General features: G+C 42.4%; 3 protein-coding genes and 1 pseudogene across 10 annotated transcripts; 2 read left to right on the top strand and 2 right to left on the bottom strand.

The window, feature by feature from the left end:
- Nucleotides 1-64: 64 nt before the first annotated feature.
- LOC309714685 (uncharacterized protein) lies at nt 65-6,463 on the top strand. Of its 4 annotated transcripts, XR_014278981.1 has the most exons (7): nt 149-230; nt 338-450; nt 1,387-1,722; nt 1,823-1,944; nt 2,038-2,190; nt 3,112-3,225; nt 6,375-6,463. XR_014278981.1 is itself a non-coding variant. In XM_082547312.1 (4 exons), exons 1-4 carry the CDS (start codon nt 182-184, stop codon nt 1,787-1,789), a joined length of 360 nt encoding a protein of 119 aa, XP_082403438.1. In that variant the 5' UTR covers nt 65-181; the 3' UTR covers nt 1,790-1,806. The 4 variants fall into 4 exon arrangements, 2 of the variants coding, with proteins under 2 accessions (XP_082403438.1, XP_082403439.1); XR_014278982.1 differs by lacking the exons at nt 3,112-3,225; nt 6,375-6,463 and adding an exon at nt 2,276-3,105 and having other exon boundaries at nt 152-230; XM_082547312.1 differs by lacking the exons at nt 1,823-1,944; nt 2,038-2,190; nt 3,112-3,225; nt 6,375-6,463 and adding an exon at nt 1,774-1,806 and having other exon boundaries at nt 65-230; nt 1,387-1,568.
- On the bottom strand, nt 3,232-7,973 carry LOC309714646 (serine/threonine-protein kinase pim-1-like; annotated as a pseudogene). Its single transcript has 7 exons — nt 7,331-7,973; nt 7,044-7,196; nt 6,828-6,922; nt 6,321-6,690; nt 5,125-5,305; nt 4,868-5,038; nt 3,232-4,778 (listed from the first exon to the last, which is right to left on the bottom strand). The product of its transcript is annotated as a serine/threonine-protein kinase pim-1-like (transcript).
- On the top strand, nt 6,505-10,463 carry LOC309714680 (transcription factor 7-like 1-B). Of its 3 annotated transcripts, none has more exons than XM_082547305.1 (5): nt 6,505-6,586; nt 9,064-9,160; nt 9,330-9,486; nt 9,622-9,729; nt 10,415-10,463. In XM_082547305.1, exons 1-5 carry the CDS (start codon nt 6,562-6,564, stop codon nt 10,448-10,450), a joined length of 423 nt encoding a protein of 140 aa, XP_082403431.1. In that variant the 5' UTR covers nt 6,505-6,561; the 3' UTR covers nt 10,451-10,463. The 3 variants fall into 3 exon arrangements, with proteins under 3 accessions (XP_082403431.1, XP_082403432.1, XP_082403433.1); XM_082547306.1 differs by having other exon boundaries at nt 10,418-10,458; XM_082547307.1 differs by lacking the exon at nt 10,415-10,463 and having other exon boundaries at nt 9,622-9,806.
- Nucleotides 10,464-17,660, bottom strand: LOC309714663 (leukocyte elastase inhibitor-like). Of its 2 annotated transcripts, XM_082547249.1 has the most exons (11): nt 17,590-17,660; nt 17,350-17,495; nt 16,826-17,171; nt 16,604-16,725; nt 16,359-16,510; nt 13,899-14,016; nt 11,875-12,017; nt 11,417-11,494; nt 11,182-11,271; nt 10,930-11,110; nt 10,464-10,802 (listed from the first exon to the last, which is right to left on the bottom strand). In XM_082547249.1, the coding sequence occupies exons 5-11, from the start codon at nt 16,365-16,367 to the stop codon at nt 10,576-10,578; spliced, it is 846 nt and encodes a 281-aa protein (XP_082403375.1). In that variant the 5' UTR covers nt 16,368-16,510; nt 16,604-16,725; nt 16,826-17,171; nt 17,350-17,495; nt 17,590-17,660; the 3' UTR covers nt 10,464-10,575. The 2 variants fall into 2 exon arrangements, with proteins under 2 accessions (XP_082403375.1, XP_082403376.1); XM_082547250.1 differs by lacking the exons at nt 16,826-17,171; nt 17,350-17,495; nt 17,590-17,660 and having other exon boundaries at nt 16,604-16,772.
- Between the last annotated feature and the right edge of the window lie 1,329 nt (nt 17,661-18,989).

Below are 18,989 nucleotides of genomic sequence, written 5' to 3'. Positions count from 1 at the left end.
GCAAAAATTCACCTGAAAAAAATTCACCTGCAAAAATTCACCTGAAAAAAATTCACCTGCAAAAATTCACCTGCAAAAATTCAACTGCAAAAGTGATGAACTTTAATGACCCAAGCCAGAGCAATCAGCACCAGATCGAGTCGAGTGGCTCTCAGCCAATTAAATTACGCTGTTTGATCACATGACACCGTTAGCCAGCAGTGTGTCTCCTAAAAGAGAGCTGTTTAAAGGTGAGTGATTAAGTTTTTCTCCTAAATAGAGATCATTACAGAACGCCTAGTCCTACTTAAAATCCCATTTATTATTATTATTTTTTTTATCATCTACTCGAACTAAGGAAAACGTTTGACTAACTCAAAGACAATTTCCACGCCTCCCCTGCCTGACTGCAGAGGCAGTTTTGAATTTAGGAGCGCCAAGATGGCAGCGGCAAACCCTGGCGGCTCTCCGGTGAGTATATATATATTTTTTTATCTTCAAGTTTGTCTTTTGAAACCTTAATTTTATTTAAATCCGTTGCTCACGTATAAAGTACACAGACGGGGTCTTTGCTCAACTCGTCTGAGGCGTGTCTCACTAAGCGCTACATGCTAGCATCCTGCTAACCGAGCTACCCTTTACATGCTGTGCTTTAGAAAATAGGATACTCGTTAAAAAAAATACTCCGCAGATATTGATAGATAGACGAACACTGCAAATATAATGTTGGAAACGAGAACGGCCTTTGGTGAAGGGGTAAAATACACCATGAATAAAGCCATAGAGTGAATGGCTGCCATGGTTGCAGAACAGCCTGATTTAATGACAAGAATGGGGAAGAGTGAGGCGAAGTGAACCACAGCCACAAAACACGGTCAGACAAGGCGGCAAAAGGGCAGTGATCTGTCCGTCGGTATGAAGTTGGTGTGTGCTTTGGTGAACAAAAACTCCAGACTGGTAGCAGGAAGATGGGAGACTCGTGTTTCACTGGAATAGTGGTGAATTAAAACATCCTTTGTTGGGGACATTTCGGTGTAAATGCATCCATACAGGCAAGACAGAGGCAGACCAGACAGTGAAGAAAACAAGGCAAACATTAGAAATATAAAAACGGAAATATAGGATGAGTCGGGGATGAGTTCCTGCCCCAAGTGGAGGAGTTCAAGTATCTCGGGGTCTTGTTCGCGAGTGATGGGAGAAGGGAGCCGGAGATCGACAGACGGATTGGGGCTGCAGCTGCAGTAATGCGGACGCTGCACCGGTCCGTCGTGGTGAAGAGGGAGCTGAGTGTAAAAGCGAAGCTCTCAATTTACCGGTCGATCTACGTCCCTACCCTCACCTATGGCCTTTACATGACTAACGTCCCCTCTTCTCCCTACCTCACATTGGCCCCCATCTTTCTTCCAGGTGGAAAAGACCCGTCACCTTCTGGGAGTGGCGGCTCCCGTGGGAACAGCTCCCACCACCAAGTCCCTGAGTGAGTCTCTGTCCCCCAGCGTGAGCTCCAGCACTCTGTCCACGTCCACCTCCGCCTCCTCGCAGATCTCCAGCACCACCTTTGAAAGCGTGAGAAGGAGCTGGCCACCAAGGTGAGAAAAACGTGGGCTTAGTGGGCGTTCTTGTTGCTGCCTTCTTCCTTCTCTGCTCGGTCTTGTTCCTGTTGTGTTGTAGTGCCTGCGCCTTCTGACACACACCTTCAATACTGAATACAACCAGCTGGTGAACAGCATCAGTGACTGCAAGGTGAGAAATAATACAAAGAAATAAAAAAATAGCCTTTCTGTGTCACATCAGGGAGTTCCTATATTGACGTCTACCTCATCCTGCTGTTGTTTCACTTCAGCTTTCTCTCATCTCACCGATCGGACGTGATCCATCCGTGACGAGCTTCAGCAGTGCCACCCTCACCCCTTCCTCTACCTGCCCCTCTCTCTCGGACTCGCGCTGTGGCTCCATGGGCCAGAAGTAAACATATTTTTAGGAACATTGACCTCGATCTGCAAACGGTTATTGACAGGTTATCCATTTGATTCTAACTTGGTGTGATTTGTGTTAAAGGACCCCTGAGAACAGCTCACGTGCCTCCAGTCCCTCCTGCTCAGACTGTGAAAACTTCCCGATGGTTCCCACTCTGGAGACCTCCTACCTTGCGCGGGCTGCAAAGAACGAGTTCCTGAACTTGGTGCCTGATATTGAAGAAATGCGACCAGGGTGAGTAATGCCATATTAACCCAAATACTGTCACTATGACATGTGTCTCACAGACCAAATGTAAGTCGACACTCATGTTCTCTAGTTCAAGCAGAAATGATGTGGATCGATTCAAATTCCTGAGCCTGGATGATTTCAGCTGGAAACAAACCAACTCTGCTTCTTCCTCAGATAATTCAATTCAATTTTATTTATATAGCGCCAAATCACAACAAAAGTCGCCTCAAGGCGCTTCATAGATACAGAGAAAAACCCAACAATCATATGACCCCCTATGAGCAAGCACTTTGGCGACAGTGGGAAGGAAAAACTCCCTTTTAACAGGAAGAAACCTCCAGCAGAACCAGGCTCAGGGAGGGGCGGGACCATCTTCTGCGACCGGTTGGGGTGAGAGAAGGAAGATGGGATAAAGACATGCTGTGGAAGAGAGACAGAGGTTAATAACAGATATGATTCAATGCAGAGAGGTCTATTAATACATAGTGAGTGAGAAAGGTGACTGGAAAGGAAAAACTCAATGCATCATGGGAATCCCCGGCAGCCTACGTCTATTGCAGCATAACTAAGGGAGGATTCAGGGTCACCTGGTCCAGCCCTAACTATATGCTTTAGCAAAAAGGAAAGTTTTAAGCCTAATCTTAAAAGTAGAGATAGTGTCTGTCTCCTGAATCCAAACTGGAAGCTGGTTCCACAGAAGAGGGGCCTGAAAACTGAAGGCTCTCCCTCCCATTCTACTTTTAAATACTCTAGGAACAACAAGTAGGCCTGCAGAGCGAGAGCGAAGTGCTCTAATAGGGTGATATGGTACTACAAGGTCATTAAGATAAGATGGGGCCTGATTATTTAAGACCTTGTATGTGAGGAGCAGGATTTTGAATTCAATTCTGGATTTAACAGGAGAAATCTGCTCTCTCTTTCTAGTCCCTGTCAGGACTCTTGCTGCAGCATTTTGGATCAGCTGAAGGCTTTTCAGTGAGTTTTTTGGACATCCTGATAATAATGAATTACAGTCGTCCAGCCTGGAAGTAATAAATGGTAAATGCCCTGTATTTATATAGCGCTTTACTAGTCCCTAAGGACCCCAAAGCGCTTTACATATCCAGTCATCCACCCATTCACACACACATTCACACAATAAATGCATGAACTAGTTTTTCAGCGTCACTCTGAGACAGGATATTTCTAATTTTAGAGATGTTGCGCAAATGGAAGAACGCAGTCTTACATATTTGTTTAATATGTGCGTTGAAGGACATGTCCTGGTCAAAAATGACTCCAAGGTTCCTCACAGCGTTACTGGAGGCCAAGGTAATGCCATCCAGAGTAAGAATCTGGTTAGATACCATATTTCTAAACTTTTCAGGGACGAGTACAATAACCTCAGTTTGATCTGAATTAAGAAGCAGAAAGTTAGCGGCCATCCAGGTCTTTAAGTCTTTAAGACATTCCTGCAGTGTAACTCATTGGTGTGTGTTATCTGGCTTCATGGACAGATAGAGCTGGGTGTCATCTGCATAGCAGTGAAAATTTATGCTATGTCTTCTAATGATGCTGCCTAGGGGAAACATGTATAATGTAAACAGAATTGGTCCTAGCACTGAACCCTGTGGAACTCCATAATTAACCTCAGTGTGTGAAGAGGACTCTCCATTTACATGCACAAATTGGAGTCTATTAGATAGATATGTCACAAACCAAACTGTACACTGGTAAACTGTTACAATAAAAAAGACCGTAATTTTCTTTACTCTTCTTTATTTATGTAACTTTTGTTTTCACTGGCAATTTAGTATTAGGTTAGGACAAAAAACAAATTAGGAAGGTTAAAGACAGAACATTACTAGATTGTGGTTTTAATTAAAATGTAGCCTTTGACAATGCTGAACACATGAGAAGCTACTTTAAGGCATATCACCCAATTTGTAATATTGCTAAACATTTCTTAAGGCAGACGAGTCATGCTGGCTGGGTCAGTGTCATTTTTGTTGTAATTGATGTCTGGTTTGTTCTGTTCCCTAGTGATGGGTAGGGATGGGTACCAGTATCCGGTGTTCTGACATAATCCTTGAAATAGTAATAACACAGTATCCTCAGCAAAGATGAATTAAACAAGTTTTATTTTAATGGAAGTTTACTTCAAGTCTTCAGATTTTTACTGTCTTTTATTTGATTACTTTAAAGTATATGATTACATTAGAGTAATTAAATAAAGACAGTTTTGATGGAGCTCCTGAGCCAGCCCAAGCTCTCTATGAAGACGAGGAAAAACTCCCCTGGGGGGGCCAGACTGACGGGAAGAAACCTCGGGAAAGCCCATTCAAAGAGAGATCCCCTTTCCTGGGATGGCTGGGGGGGGTTACAGGAATTCCAAAACACTGAAATTTAAAGTGGGCCAATTAAAAAAAATTATTTCCTGAAAAAAAGAAAGGTAATTCATACATCACACATAAATGATAACGTCTGAATTGTGTGTGTTTGTGTGTGTGTGTGATAGGCTTATCTCAGCCAAGTGTGATGCTGTAGCTCCTCCAGCGTCGGCCGCGTCTCCGGGACTTTGGTTAAACACGCGTCCAAGAAATCCCGGCAGTCTGGAAAGAAAGGAAAGAGAAAAAACATGAAGATGATAGTTCCAGTGGTCCAAGCCATCAGTCAGTCTTGAAGTGTGACGTTTTCTTACTTTTGGACAGATGTCTTTTGAATTTCAGGCGCTTTTTGAGGAAGCTCGTGGTGTTAAAGTCCCCGGCATGAAGTGCTTCGTACAGAACCACTCCCATTTGCCATACCGTGGTGGGTCCACACCTGTAGCAACTGCGCCCGTACCACTCGGGAGGGGAGTAAATTTCTGTACCTAATAAACAGACACAATTGCAATTTCTTCTAAAACAAAAGGCGAAAATTGTGACATCTGTGAAGAGCAAGAGCAGAATATGTTACCATAGAAGACGCGGTACTGCGACTGCTCCTTAACAAAGCAGCTCAGTCCAAAGTCGATGATACGAACACGCGGTACATCTGAGCCGGTCTCAATTAGAATGTTCTCACTCTTGATGTCCCGGTGAAAGATGTGTTTATCCTCCAGGTGCTTCGCAGCATCAACCAGCTGCTTCAGAATGACCTGGAAATAGAGCAGGGCGATATGACCAAAAATATTTATCACGATATACATTTGAAAAGTTGTGATAACGATATAACTGACGATATAACTGACACTAGACAAAATACTTTACAACGCCACAACTTTATTAGTGCAAAAAACCCCATAAATGTATTTTCACTTAAACAAGCAGCTGTTTTTTTATGTGCATTAAAGTTATATAAAAATGTAACAGTGCAAATGCAAATTCCTCGCTGACAGTTTAACCAAAAGGCATTTCCAGTGGAAATTGGCCGACATATCCTCAGCATAACCATGTAAAATATCCACAAAGCTTAAAAAGAGGTTATACACACACAATACGGTAATATCACGTTGAGGTGCAGTACGTATCACTCCGCGAGGCGCCTGCCTACGATAGCCGTAATGCTCCGACAATCCATCGAGCGGTGCGGCTTTGTAGCTTAGCAAAGTCGCCGTGTACATAAAATCGTTTTGAGGTCAGTAAACACAACCAGAATTCATACATAAGGCACACGGGATTATAAGGGGCACTGTCGAGTTTCAGAAAAATCAAAGGATTGATTTTAAGTGTGCCGTATTTTCCAAACAACACGGTAATAACGGCGGCCCGCTAGCATGCGCTACCAAAAATCGTGCTTTGTTGTGTATCTGACGGACGAAAGCTAAACCAGTTCCACACCACTAAAGTTGCAGCATTTTTACAAACCAGTTCTGGTTCATCCGTTTCATTCAACGATCCACTTTTGCTCTTCTCTTTCTGCGTCACCGCCATCTGCGTATGTAAACATAGGCACTGCGCATGCGCGTTTTACCTATTCTAGCGCGATATTTCATTTTCCTATCGTTGCCCAAAATTACACCGGTATTACCGTGAATGGTATGATATAGCCCAGCCCTACCTGGAAACGATGAAAAAGACAATAATCAATCAATGGGTTAATGTTTCTCTAATACTCTGTGCTTTGATTGAATGATGTACAGTCTAAGACTCTTCTAAGGCAAGTCAACTTGCCTTGGCCTTGTCCTCTGGCAAAAATCCTCCATTTTCTTCTATGTATTTATCCAGGTCCACAGCGGGGACAGGTCTCTCCATCACCAGGATCAGCTCTCTGCCAAAGTCAAACCACTCCAACAGAGACACTGGGGCTGATGTTTCCACTGATCCATCTGCTTCAGCTGCAAGCTTCAGCATGATGGCAACTTCCACTGACACATTCTTCCCGTTATCATCCTGAAATATTTCAACAAAGTGGATGATGAGGCACAGACGTTCCACAGGTGAACGCTGCATGCAATCCACTAATGTAAAAACAATTCAAGTCTTGCACATTTACCTTCACTTTGCAGTACACTTTCCCCTTTGGGATGTGTTTGATGGCCACCTAAAAGACACAGGGCATTGATGAGCATTTCCTCAGTATGACATCATTAAAGGTGTAAAACAGCATACATCTCAGCTTACGATATTATCCCTTATCTGCATTACTGCCTGTCTTACTACCACCATCTGAACACTTACTGGTAAATGATCCTTTATGCGGTAGCCAGCAAACACTGCTCCACAGCCTCCTTCTCCAAGCCGGTGCTCCTCCACGTATCTTGCTTGGAAGTCACCTAAACAGACAAACACAAATTGGGTTTTACTACAGCTGTCACACAAATTACTCTCTGCTGTACCCTAAATGTTCATTTTGCTCTTCACCTGAATATAAAAGCTAAGCTGCTTGCTACTTACGTTTCTGTTCAGCCACTGACTTTTTGGCAACGGTTTTGGTTTTGTCCTGGTCCACGTTCTTTTTCTTAGGTGGGTCCCTGGTGTCTCCCGCAGCTTTCCTTTTGCCAGCCTTTTTGTTTTTACTGCAGCTCTCTGAAATCTCTATGCTGCAGTCTGCAGATGTGGAAAACACCAAAAGCACATCAGCTTATTAGATAATAGACACAAATATCTCCCAAACACTAATATCTTCAAACTAGCAACCAGATGTACACTTAATCTACCCCTCACTCAACTAATTAGCCTACCTTTACCAGTGTCCAACCAGGAAGATGCCTGCCCCTTGTCACCGCTCACATGCTCAAGAAGTTTACGCTTTTTTGCTGTATTGGTTGTCCCCGCTTCATCTTGTTGGACCTTTCGCTTGACTCCCCCGACCACATGAGCATCTGAGCTGGTGGAAGGACCAGCCTGCTCAGTGACCCTCCTTCTTTTTATGGGGGTCGTTTTTTCAGGACTGGCCTTTCTTTTAGCCATCCTGCTCTTACAATCTATAAACAACAACAACACATTAGTGAAAAAGAGCGCTCGACATCAGGACTAGAAGGATTTTGATGTCATTGAATTTTAAATTAGTATTGCTTACAATATAATAACAAGTTTATCCTTTTGATAAAAAACACACCAAAACGAGTCCATACTAGGTCTACTAAGTCTAGATACTGATGACACTTGTTGCTCTGTTTTCACTGCTCAGTCCAAGAATAAACTTGTCACATTATTTTACCAAAAGACAAAGTGCCCCAGTAACCTTTCTTTGATTAGACATGTTGCACTCAGGTTAGTTTCAATCAAAACCAGGATTTAAATCCTCTAAAAATGAATCATTTTATACACAGAGCCTCAACATTGTTAGAAATGTACATTCTGTTATTTAGGGGATTTTATTTTTTACTTACTTTGATCTCCTGGATCTTTCTTATCTGCCTCAGTCGTAACTTTTCTTGTTTCCTTTTTCATCTTAATTTTTAAAATAGAAAATGTCACCTTAATGAGTGAATAGTCCTTCAAATGTCTGGATGCTTGACTTTTCTAACTAAGCTGTATAAGTCAGTTCTGTAAGTGAGCTTTAAAAGTAAACTCCGGAGTCTATGGCAACACAACATTAGAACCTTGCCTTTTAGTGACATCACTAAAAGGCAGTGTCCCAAGTAGTTTAAAGAAAAACACTCTGGCATTTCATATAATTCAGTAATTTCACATTAAACTTTCTTTCATTATCCTTTCATTATTTGTTTAAAGACTTGATGTGTGGATGCTACTATGAAGACTTCTAGTTGAGCAAACACTAATAAACACTGACTAGTTTATCTGAGATAAAATATAACACTTTTTTATTAAGTCAGTGTTAACTCTGTTTTTTTCTGTTAGGATCATTCAATAGTATCAGAAGAGAAAAGAAAAGTATGTTTTGTTTTGTTTTTTTTCTTCAAGATCTGTTCACATGTACTTAGCAAGAGTGAGTACACAGCGTTAAAAAATGGTACTTAGTGTAGTGAGGAAGGCGAAAAGCAAAGAGAGCATATGAAGGTAATATTGAAGAAGGCGCAGTTTTGAAGTGGTGAAAGGCAAAGGCATGAGTGCAAGCGTAATAAAAGGTAATAGGAGAGATGTCGAGCAGGCGGAGGACTTGGCTGGAGCAGGAAAAGGCAAAAGGGGAAACGCGAGTGCACGTCTGAAACTTCTTCACTGTCAGTGAATCCTAATTCTTAAGACTAACTAAGAAGAATAAATCTATGTATGAATGTCGTTTTGAGCACATCTCCTCTTTCTACTGATCAATTCTTCCACCTAGTGGATAGATGATAGTATTGCAGCTTGTCTCGTCACCTGTTGTGTGTTTTGTGTGCTCCAGAACCTGCGTCCTGTTGGAGTACTGTACGTAAAACACACAAACACTGGAGTGAACACAGCTGCTGAACATCTCTATATTCATAACTTCTTCCTGTTATCTCATATCTGTCTCCCTTCATCTGTGTAGGAACGGTGTACAGATGTATGATTATGTCACTCCTGCTCCTCCACCTAACACCTCCACTCCAAACTAAGTTTGCTCTGCTGCTTTGGTTCACTGATCTGCAAGTATCTGTCATTTGTTTGCAGATGTCTGCAGGAATTATTGTAATGATCCATTAATGGTGCCTGATTTCATTCAGTTTTACAGCTTGTCTCGTGTTTTTGAACTGCTTCCCTCACAGTTGTACACAGTGCTAACATGTGCTCTTACTCTGTGTTTTATTCCTGAAGAAAAAGAAAGTGCCCAGCCCAGCAGGATGAAGATGGGCCATACGTCAAGAAGCCTCCAAATGCCTTCATGCTCTATCTCAAAGAGCAGAGGCCAAAGGTCATTGCTGAACTCAACATCCCTGGAAATGCAGCCGTAAATGCAGTGGTGGGACAGAGAGTAAGTGTGTAACTCTGCATACATTTATGCATCTGTTAATGTTGTCTGCTCATGTTTTTGCATGTGTCCCAGCTGTCCTGTAGTTATGTGTAGTAGCAGTGCTCACAGTGTGTTCTTATGATCTTCTGTCCACAGTGGAAGTCGCTTTCAAACGACCAGAAAGCCAGATATTTCAAGCAGGCTGAAACAGAAAGACAGAATCATGCCAAAGAGCATCCAGCCTGGTCGACCAAAGAAAACTATGTATGTCCAACAATAATTTCATTATAGACGATTGGACTGATTTCAATTGAATTAAACTGTTACTCCTGTTATTTCAACATCTGTCTTTGTGTAAATAAATGAAAAAACAAACAAAAGATGCTTCTGTCATAAGTTACAGCAGGATGAAACAACCTTCATGTAGTTCTTGTTTTTAACACTGCAAACCTTCTTTAGTTCTTTTGTTTCCTTTCATATTCAGCACACATCTGTCAGTGTCCACTAACTGTCAGGGAAAAGCCAGATAAAAACACTGTGGGGTCTTTTGGGACACGTGCTCGTTGGGTTTACTCATAGATATCAGAAATGATCTGTTCTGTATTCAAAGGATACACGAAGGACGTTTGTATTAAATGCAATATAGCGACTGATCATATGCTGCTTTCTTTGGGGGCTTTTCACCACCATGTTACACAAATCCAGTTTCTAACTGAAAAGAAAATCCTTCACCATTTTCTAATCAAATTCCCTGGTTTCCCATGTCAGAGATGTCATGGCTGAAAGGATCATCGCATATTGAGCTCAAAGCTAAACTCTTGTGTAGGGCCTCTTTCCATGTTGTACCATTCATTTTAAAAAGTCCTGGTAACAAGAGACAGAGGTGACTTGATGTATTACAGTTACTTCCCAATTTACAGAAATGATGTGACTTCTGACATTTTCCTAGCAGGAAATGTGCTACTGTGGGACACTGAAAGAATAAACAGCAAGGCACGTTTTGTTTTAATAACTTTTCTTTACTTCATTTGTATGAACTAGGTTTACCTTACAAAATCTTATACTGTATATAATGTTTTATGTTTAATTCATGTCAATGTCAGCTCGTGTTTACTCGGGTGAGCAGTACCGGCCCACAAAGAGAATGCTCTTGGTGGGTTTATGTCGGATGAAGAAGATGAAGGGATGGTCGGCAACAAACTCAGCGGGAATCGTTATAGAGCGGACTTCCATGTCAACCCCAGTGGCAGCAGCAGCCTCAGTTCCTTCTTCATTTACATCCACGAAAGCCTTGTGGACAACTTTGGACACTATCAGGTCATTTGCTGGAGACATTCCTAGTAGATGAAGAGCCCAGAAATCAGTTGTGTTTTATTCTTTACCAGATGATGTTTTGCAGTTTTTGTGCTCTCAATATAACTGTATAATTGATTCAGTGTGTCTCATTGGTGCAATATTTCTCACCAGAGAAGTCTCTCTTGTAGATGTCAAAAGCGTTCTCCATTCCCATGTTGGTCAGGATTTTCTCCAAGTCATACTTCTCCTCCATCTTAAATCGAGGGAGCTTGACATCAACCTCGTTGGGGCTCATCATGTCTGGGCGAGTCCAGTCCACAAAGTTCTGATAGGTCAGCTCCTTCTCCAGCTGTGTGGATACAGTGTCACTAGCTTGTCTGATTGAAACTGGACATTAAAGTACTGGTAAGTGCATCTTACCTTTTCCAAGCCTGTGGTATCATCTTCTATGTCATTAGGCAGGAATATGAGCATGCTGAGGTCATTTCCTTTATACGGCATCTCAAGAATCTGTCCAGAAACATTGTTTTTATTTATTACTCCATCAAAGATGATCTGACTTCCTAATCTAGAAATTTAGGCTGATATTTGTAAAAGACAAGTTTTAGATCATGCTGGTGAAATCCTGTAATAAGCTGAAAGTGATGGATGTTACCTTGCAGTTGGCCTCAGGAATGGTCGCAAAAGGAAATTTACTTTTCTGCTGCATCATCTTCACCGGCTTAGTGTCGTTCTGAAAAATAGGGGAGACAAGAGAAATGTTTTTTGTGTTTAGTCTCAAAATGATCTCAAAAAGTTCTGTCATGGTTTTATTCCAGCCATTGAGTGGATTTGGATGTAGAGCACACGTCACAACACAATTTGTTCTTGTTAGCCGAAGTTTGTGTTGTGCTGTTGTTTGAGATTTATTTGAGAACTTATTGGATATTACATGAATAATAAACTGCATTGCATAACTGCATAAAGTTGGAAAGTGATCGTCCTAAAAGCACGATTTTATCCCCTCAGAGCTCCAGGCTTTATGTTCTCATTCAGCAAAGTCCACAGCTCGTTTGTAGTATGACAGATCAAAGTATAACTGCACCATCCTATGCTGCCTTTCTGCACTGTTACCTTGTTCAGTCGAAAATGCACATCAGCAGTCTTCTCCTCCTTAAACTGCGTGTTCCAGCTGCCCTTGAAGTAAATGGCATTCACGAGAACCAGCTTCGTCAGGCTACCCACTGCATCCTGGCTTAGCAAGTCCTTGATTTTATCTGGTAAAAAGAATTTATGAAAACTATTAACTATTACCAAAGATGCACTAGTTACTGTACAACATCTTCAGCTATAAAATCAGAAAACAGGGCAACAGCAAGATGGTTTTTATTTTAAAAAAAGGGGAAAAAGCTTTATGATCAGTATAACAGGGAACAAAAAACAAAAATTCAAGCGTAGGCTTGAAGCCACTGAGGTGGTTGTTAGCGGGGGTGACGCGATGCTTCTGGTATGCATGAATTAATTAAACAGTCCAATAACTCCAGCAGTACTTATCTTGTCCTTTTTGGTCTTTGTTCCAAACATTTTAAGATAAAAGCGCAGCGGTCACAAACGTTTTGCCTTCTTATGATTAACAACACACCTGACGCTGATTACGTGCGTCCACCTTAAATACCTTACATAAACCTACCATACAGGAACTTAAAAAGGTGGAATCCTCAGTGGTGCTTGGTGCCACACCCTCAGGGACTTTAATGTTATATAAAAACACTGACAGCTCAATATCTGCCTCAGTCACTCTCCCCGATCCAGCTGAGTCACCAATAGGAAAAATCTGCTTTTCACAGGAACTTGGTAACAGCAATAAGAGAATACGTAGTTTATTCCAAGAAGATATCGTCTCTCTCCCATATATAACATCTTATTGGAACCGATATGTTCCAGATATCAAGTGGAAGACAGTCTGGATGGTCCCCCATAAATATTTGATTGTAAATAAGGTGAAAGAAGTCTCATTTAAAATTCTACATAAATGTTATCCAGCCAGTCACTACATGGTCAAATTTAAAAGGGACATAAATACTAATTGTACTTTCTGTGGGGATCATCCAGAAACTGTGACGCATCTTTTTTGGTACTGTTCTTTTACACAGAGATTCTGGAAGGAATTTAGCAGGTTTGTTATTGTCCATATTTTAAGGGAGTTTTCTTTACGATGGGAAAATGTTTTATTCTGTTTGTTTAAGTTCCCCAAGAAGTATGAGAAATGTTTTTTATGATGAATTTGTTCATACTTTTAGCTACATTTTTTATCCATAAATGTAAGTTTACTAACAAAACACCATATTTCTGTCATTATTTTAAGGATGTGGAAATGTACATACAATCAATATCAGACTCCACCAACACAAAGGCTCTCAAAACAATACATGTATGTGTATTCTTATAATTGTTACCTTTTTCTTTTACTCTTGGCTTTTTGTGTTCATGTTCTGTTGTTTTGTATACTTCATCTGTTCGTATGTTGTATACTCATTGTTTGTTAAATAAAGTTTAAAAAAAAAAGAAAAAACTTAAAAAGGTTACCTCTAGCGGCAACATGAGGTATCAACCCAAAAATGGCTCCTACAAAAATAATGGGATTAAGATTGTCTCATTTCCAGCAGGTGGCACCACAGTCCTATAACCCTCATAGAAAGTCCTTGTATCCTATTATTATAGATGGTAGATTTATAAATGGCCTGTATTTGTATCGCGCTTTTATAAAAACAATGAATGAATTTCCTGCTGCACTTAAGATAATATAAAGATATAGAATCAATAGCAGCCAATCCTAAATGGGCCTGAAAAATAAAAATATGTTAAAGACACAAGTGATCAAAGTAGAAGTACCCATCACATAATATAATAAGAATAGAAGAATTGGCCTGCTATTTACAGCAACATACTGCTGTGATGGTTTTATTAATAGCATGAAACCAAACAGTAAAACCCAGAGATAATGCTGCTTAATACTGAATAGAAATTAGACTGGAAGAACTGGAAACAGAAAATAATGTGGACGGTGGACAATCCGGTAATAATGTCTCAACTGAACACAACACAACTGATCCCCAAGGATTTACAGTGGAGATCATTTAAAGTTACATTATGCTTACCTTGTGTCTGCTTCTCCACCCAGCTGTTGATGTGGACCCTGGCCTCCTCTGCATTTCCTTTGAAGTCCACAGACTCGAGCTCAGCGTTGTAATGCTTTTTGGTGCCTTTTAAAAATTCCTGGAATTGTGAAAATAAGTCACTCGAAACAGATTCAACAAACTACGGAGACTTCAATCAAGTTCAGTCACTGTGTTAAAACATTTTCAGTCCTTTGGATGCAGTTGAAGCTTGAACTAACCAGTCAGCCTTTGTCTAATAAAAGATTAAAGCAAATAGCTTGTTGGATGCCAATTTAAGTAGCCAGCATAGAAAAATACACAGATTGTGGGTAAGCTGGTTTGTAACGTTTCGGTTCAGATGGCAGCAGTTTTTGCTGACAAATGTAAGTTTTAGTATTTCTAAGTATTAATAAATTACTGTTTTACTTCTTTATATATTTCTTTATACTATTTGCAAATATTTTAAAAGTTTAATCTGCTGTGATGACTGGAACACAAAGGAGAGAAATGGTGCCTTGTCTCTTGTTATGAACTGTAAATAGCTAAGTGCTTAGAGCAGCTGGTCCTAGCACACTTCAAATCCTGTCTCCCCCCCCACCCTGGACCCCCACCAATTTGCATACCGCCAGAACAGGAGCACAGAGGATGCAGTCTCCATCGCACTGCACTCTGTCCTCTCACACCTGGACAACAACAACACCTACGCCAGAATGCTGTTTATAGACTTCAGTTCAGCATTCAATACAATCCACCCCTCACAACTCATCAGGAAACTGACAGACCTGGGCATCAGTTCCCTCATCTGCAAATGGTTACTGGACTTCCTGACCAACCGCCCCCAACATGTCCGGCTGGATAACCACTGCTCATCTACCATCACAATGAACACCGGTGTACCACAAGGTTGTGTGATGAGCCCTTTCCTCTACTCCCTCTTCACCCACGACTGCAGACCTGCTGATGGTTCCAACACCATCATTAAGTTTGCAGATGACACCACGGTGATTGGCCTCATCAGTGACAACGATGAGGCCGCCTACAGGGAGGAGGTGGATCGTCTGGCTGAGTGGTGCGACACAAACAACCTGCTGCTTAACACCGAGAAGACCAAGGAGCTCATCGTGGACTACAGGAGGAATGCTGACCCACATCCACCCATCCACATTAAGGGGACGGCTGTGGAGCGTGTGAGCAGCTTCAAGTTCCTGGGAGTCCACATCTCCGAGGATCTCACCTGGACGACCAACTGCTCCAAGCTGGTCAAGAAGGCTCACCAGCGCCTCTTCTTCTTGAGGACTCTGAGGAAGAACCACCTGTCCTCAGACATCCTGGTGAACTTCTATCGCTGCACCATCGAGAGCATCCTGACCAACTGTATAACAGTCTGGTACGGGAACTGCTCTGCCTCGGACCGGAAGGCGTTGCAGAGGGTCGTGAAAACTGCCCAGCGCATCGCCGGAGCACCACTTCCTGCCATAAAGGACATCTACAGGAAGCGGTGTCTGAAAAGGGCTGGGAAAATCATCAAAGACCCCAGTCACCCATCACATGGACTCTTCACCCTCCTGCCCTCTGGGAGGCGCCACAGGAGCCTCCGGACTAAGACCACCAGGTACCGGAACAGCTACTTCCCCACAGCTGTCAGACTCCTGAACTCTGCCTCCTGACATCTGACCCACGTTAAACTCATGCACTGAACATACACACCCCCACAATGGACAACTGTACCCTCAAACACACAATAATAACATGGAGTGAACCACCACTCACAACCACTAGCACTTTATATACCCTCTGTAGAAACTATCTACACCCTCACTTATCTTAACTGCACTACTGTATAGCTCTGTGTAAATAATCATTCTGTACATTCAATAATCTTTAATCCTACAACTGTTTACAACTTGCATAGTTGCCGGGGATTCCCATGATGCATTGAGTTTTTCCTTTCCAGTCACCTTTCTCACTCACTATGCATTAATAGACCTCTCTGCATTGAATCATATCTGTTATTAACCTCTGTCTCTCTTCCACAGCATGTCTTTATCCTGTTTTCCTTCTCTCACCCCAACTGGTCGCAGCAGATGGTCCCGCCCCTCCCTGAGCCTGGTTCTGCTGGAGGTTTCTTCCTGTTAAAGGGGAGTTTTTACTTCCCACTGTCGCCAAAGTGCTTGCTCATAGGGGGTCATATGATTGTTGGGTTTTTCTCTGTATCTATGAAGCGCCTTGAGGTGACTTTTGTTGTGATTTGGCGCTATATAAATAAAATTGAATTGAATTGAATTATCTGAAGAAGAAGCAGAGTTGGTTTGTTTCCAGCTGAAATCATCCAGGCTCAGGAATTTGAATCGATCCACATCATTTCTGCTTGAACTAGAGAACATGAGTGTCGACTTACATTTGGTCTGTGAGACACATGTCATAGTGACAGTATTTGGGTTAATATGGCATTACTCACCCTGGTCGCATTTCTTCAATATCAGGCACCAAGTTCAGGAACTCGTTCTTTTGCAGCCCGCGCAAGGTAGGAGGTCTCCAGAGTGGGAACCATCGGGAAGTTTTCACAGTCTGAGCAGGAGGGACTGGAGGCACGTGAGCTGTTCTCAGGGGTCCTTTAACACAAATCACACCAAGTTAGAATCAAATAGATAACCTGTCAATAACCGTTTGCAGATCGAGGTCAATGTTCCTAAAAATATGTTTACTTCTGGCCCATGGAGCCACAGCGCGAGTCCGAGAGAGAGGGGCAGGTAGAGGAAGGGGTGAGGGTGGCACTGCTGAAGCTCGTCACGGATGGATCACGTCCGATCGGTGAGATGAGAGAAAGCTGAAGTGAAACAACAGCAGGATGAGGTAGACGTCAATATAGGAACTCCCTGATGTGACACAGAAAGGCTATTTTTTTATTTCTTTGTATTATTTCTCACCTTGCAGTCACTGATGCTGTTCACCAGCTGCTTGTATTCAGTATTGAAGGTGTGTGTCAGAAGGCGCAGGCACTACAACACAACAGGAACAAGACCGATCAGCTCCGAGCAGAGAAGGAAGAAGGCAGCAACAAGAACGCCCACTAAGCCCACGTTTTTCTCACCTTGGTGGCCAGCTCCTTCTCACGCTTTCAAAGGTGGTGCTGGAGATCTGCGAGGAGACGGAGGTGGATGTGGACAGAGTGCCGGAGCTCACGCTGGGGGACAGAGACTCACTCAGGGACTTGGTGGTGGGAGCTGTTCCCACGGGAGCCGCCTCTCCCAGAAGGTGACGGGTCTTTTCCACCTGGACGAAAGATGGGGGCGAATGTGAGGTGGGGAGAAGAGGGGAGGTTAGTCATGTAAAGTCTGTACTCTAAGAAAAAACTTTTTAGAATAGCACTTTGGTCTTTGAGCTGAAAAGTCATTTTTCCCTCTACGATATTAAACAGATTTATTTCTTTATGAATCTTTTAAGGCCCCACCTCCTGCAGCTGCTCCATCTTCTCCAGCTCCCACTGGTGCTCTAGGATGAGGCTATCTCCTCTGGGCCTCCAGCCGGCCAGGTTCTCCTCTCCACGCACATAAGCCACTGATGTGTCCAGGACCTTCCTCCTCCTCCTCTGCATCCCTGCTCAGGACATGAGCCCTCATTAGGATGAAGCTCTCCACAGAATTATGATAAAACAGCTGCCGTTCTTTAAACATGTTTCATGGCCGCTCACCTGAGCTTCCAGTGTCAGACATCTTACACAAGCTCAGCTCGTAGATCCCAGTCACTCGGTTGTTATAATGAAGCAGAAGTTTTGAACAAGGAAACTTTGTAACGAAATGCCAACGACCGCCTGTCTGTTTTCAGGGCTGTATTTGAAGCCATGCTCCAATCAGGCAAAGTTTTAAGTGTTGCACATTTCGATGGGTTTCTTTCAGCTGACATAGTTTCCATTTGGGTCATGTGGTGTTAGATACCCCAGCGTGTGGTCATAGGGTGAAGAGCCCGGACGATTAGTGGGATTTTAGGTGTGGTGTAAAAATGACGCTGCAACTTTAAAAACGTTGTTGCTTTAAGGATTAACGTACAACCATACTTGGGCTGAGTTTGACACTGGTTCTCTTCAGTAATTAAAATAGCTTTAACACATGATAAGATCAAATGTCAGCTACACTGTGACAGTCGAGGGGCCACACTCAGATATATTTATTCGCTTGTTCTCTTTGTGTGATAAGAGTTTCCATCTGAATTTAACCCCTGTGTGGGGCTGATCTTTCATTTCATTTTATTTCAAGCTCAGATTCTTTGCCTTTGGCACATTTTCTGTGACGAGACTTCAAACCATTCCCACCGTCCTTATTAATCAACATGGTGAAGTGATTCTTCGCAAGGTGATGGGATAGGAAGAGTTTCAGAAAATGAGGCCTTTTGTCTTTATTGGAGAGGTCAGTGCAGACAGGACGGATGGGGGGAAGGCGAGGGGGGAATGACACACAGGAAACGGTGTTGGTCAGACCCAAAGACAGGCGTGGGCAGTGAGGACTCTCACCTTCAGACTCACTGTCTAATCAGTCTGACAGTGAGTCTGAAGACAGAGCAACCCAACACACGTTACTATGTTCATCATCATCATCATTGTTTATTTATATAGCACTTTAAAAACACACAAGGCTGACCAAACTGCTGAACAATAGAAACATAATAGATACCATAAGAATAATAAATACGATACAATAATAAACATAGCGAAAAACAATAAAATACAAGTCAGTCAACCACTGAGTCAAAAGCCAGTGAATAAAAATGCTTTTTCAATCTGGATTTAAAAACCAGCACTGATGTCGATTGCCTAATGTGAAGAGGAAGATTATTCCAAAGCTTAGGAGCCACGATAGAGAACGCTCGGTCTCCTCTCAGTTTCAGCCGTGATTTGGGGACTGAGAGCAACAGCTGCTCAGCTGACCGGAGCGAACGAGTGGGGACATAGGGCTTCAGCAGGTGCCAGACCATTTAAAGATTTAAAAACCAATAAAAGAACTTGAAAATGAATCCTAAATTCAATTGGAAGCCAGTGCAGGGAGGCCAAGAGTGATGTTATCACTAAGCAGGACATTAAATCAAATTAATGAGACA

This window comes from Aulonocara stuartgranti, assembly GCF_965226115.1.
Source record: "Aulonocara stuartgranti genome assembly, chromosome: 9".
Lineage (NCBI taxonomy): Eukaryota > Metazoa > Chordata > Actinopteri > Cichliformes > Cichlidae > Aulonocara > Aulonocara stuartgranti.
Note: the sequence above shows the minus strand (reverse complement) of the source record. Positions and strands in the feature narration are given on the sequence as shown.

Excerpts from the sequence above, each read along its gene's own strand:
- LOC309714663 (XM_082547249.1), bottom strand. Across the intron at positions 11,272-11,416 it reads TTCCTGAGGCCAACTGCAAG|ATTCTTGAGATGCCGTATAA; the intron begins GTAACATCCATC and ends GTTTCTGGACAG. Across the intron at positions 11,111-11,181 it reads ATACCACAGGCTTGGAAAAG|CTGGAGAAGGAGCTGACCTA; the intron begins GTAAGATGCACT and ends GTATCCACACAG.
- LOC309714685 (XM_082547312.1), top strand. The coding sequence starts at position 182 with ATGACACCGTTAGCCAGCAGTGTGTCTCCTAAAAGAGAGCTGTTTAAA. Across the intron at positions 231-337 it reads TAAAAGAGAGCTGTTTAAAG|GAAAACGTTTGACTAACTCA; the intron begins GTGAGTGATTAA and ends ACTCGAACTAAG. Across the intron at positions 451-1,386 it reads CAAACCCTGGCGGCTCTCCG|GTGGAAAAGACCCGTCACCT; the intron begins GTGAGTATATAT and ends TCTTTCTTCCAG.
- LOC309714680 (XM_082547305.1), top strand. The coding sequence starts at position 6,562 with ATGATGAGGCACAGACGTTCCACAG. Across the intron at positions 6,587-9,063 it reads GAGGCACAGACGTTCCACAG|GAACGGTGTACAGATGTATG; the intron begins GTGAACGCTGCA and ends TCATCTGTGTAG. Across the intron at positions 9,487-9,621 it reads ATGCAGTGGTGGGACAGAGA|TGGAAGTCGCTTTCAAACGA; the intron begins GTAAGTGTGTAA and ends TTCTGTCCACAG.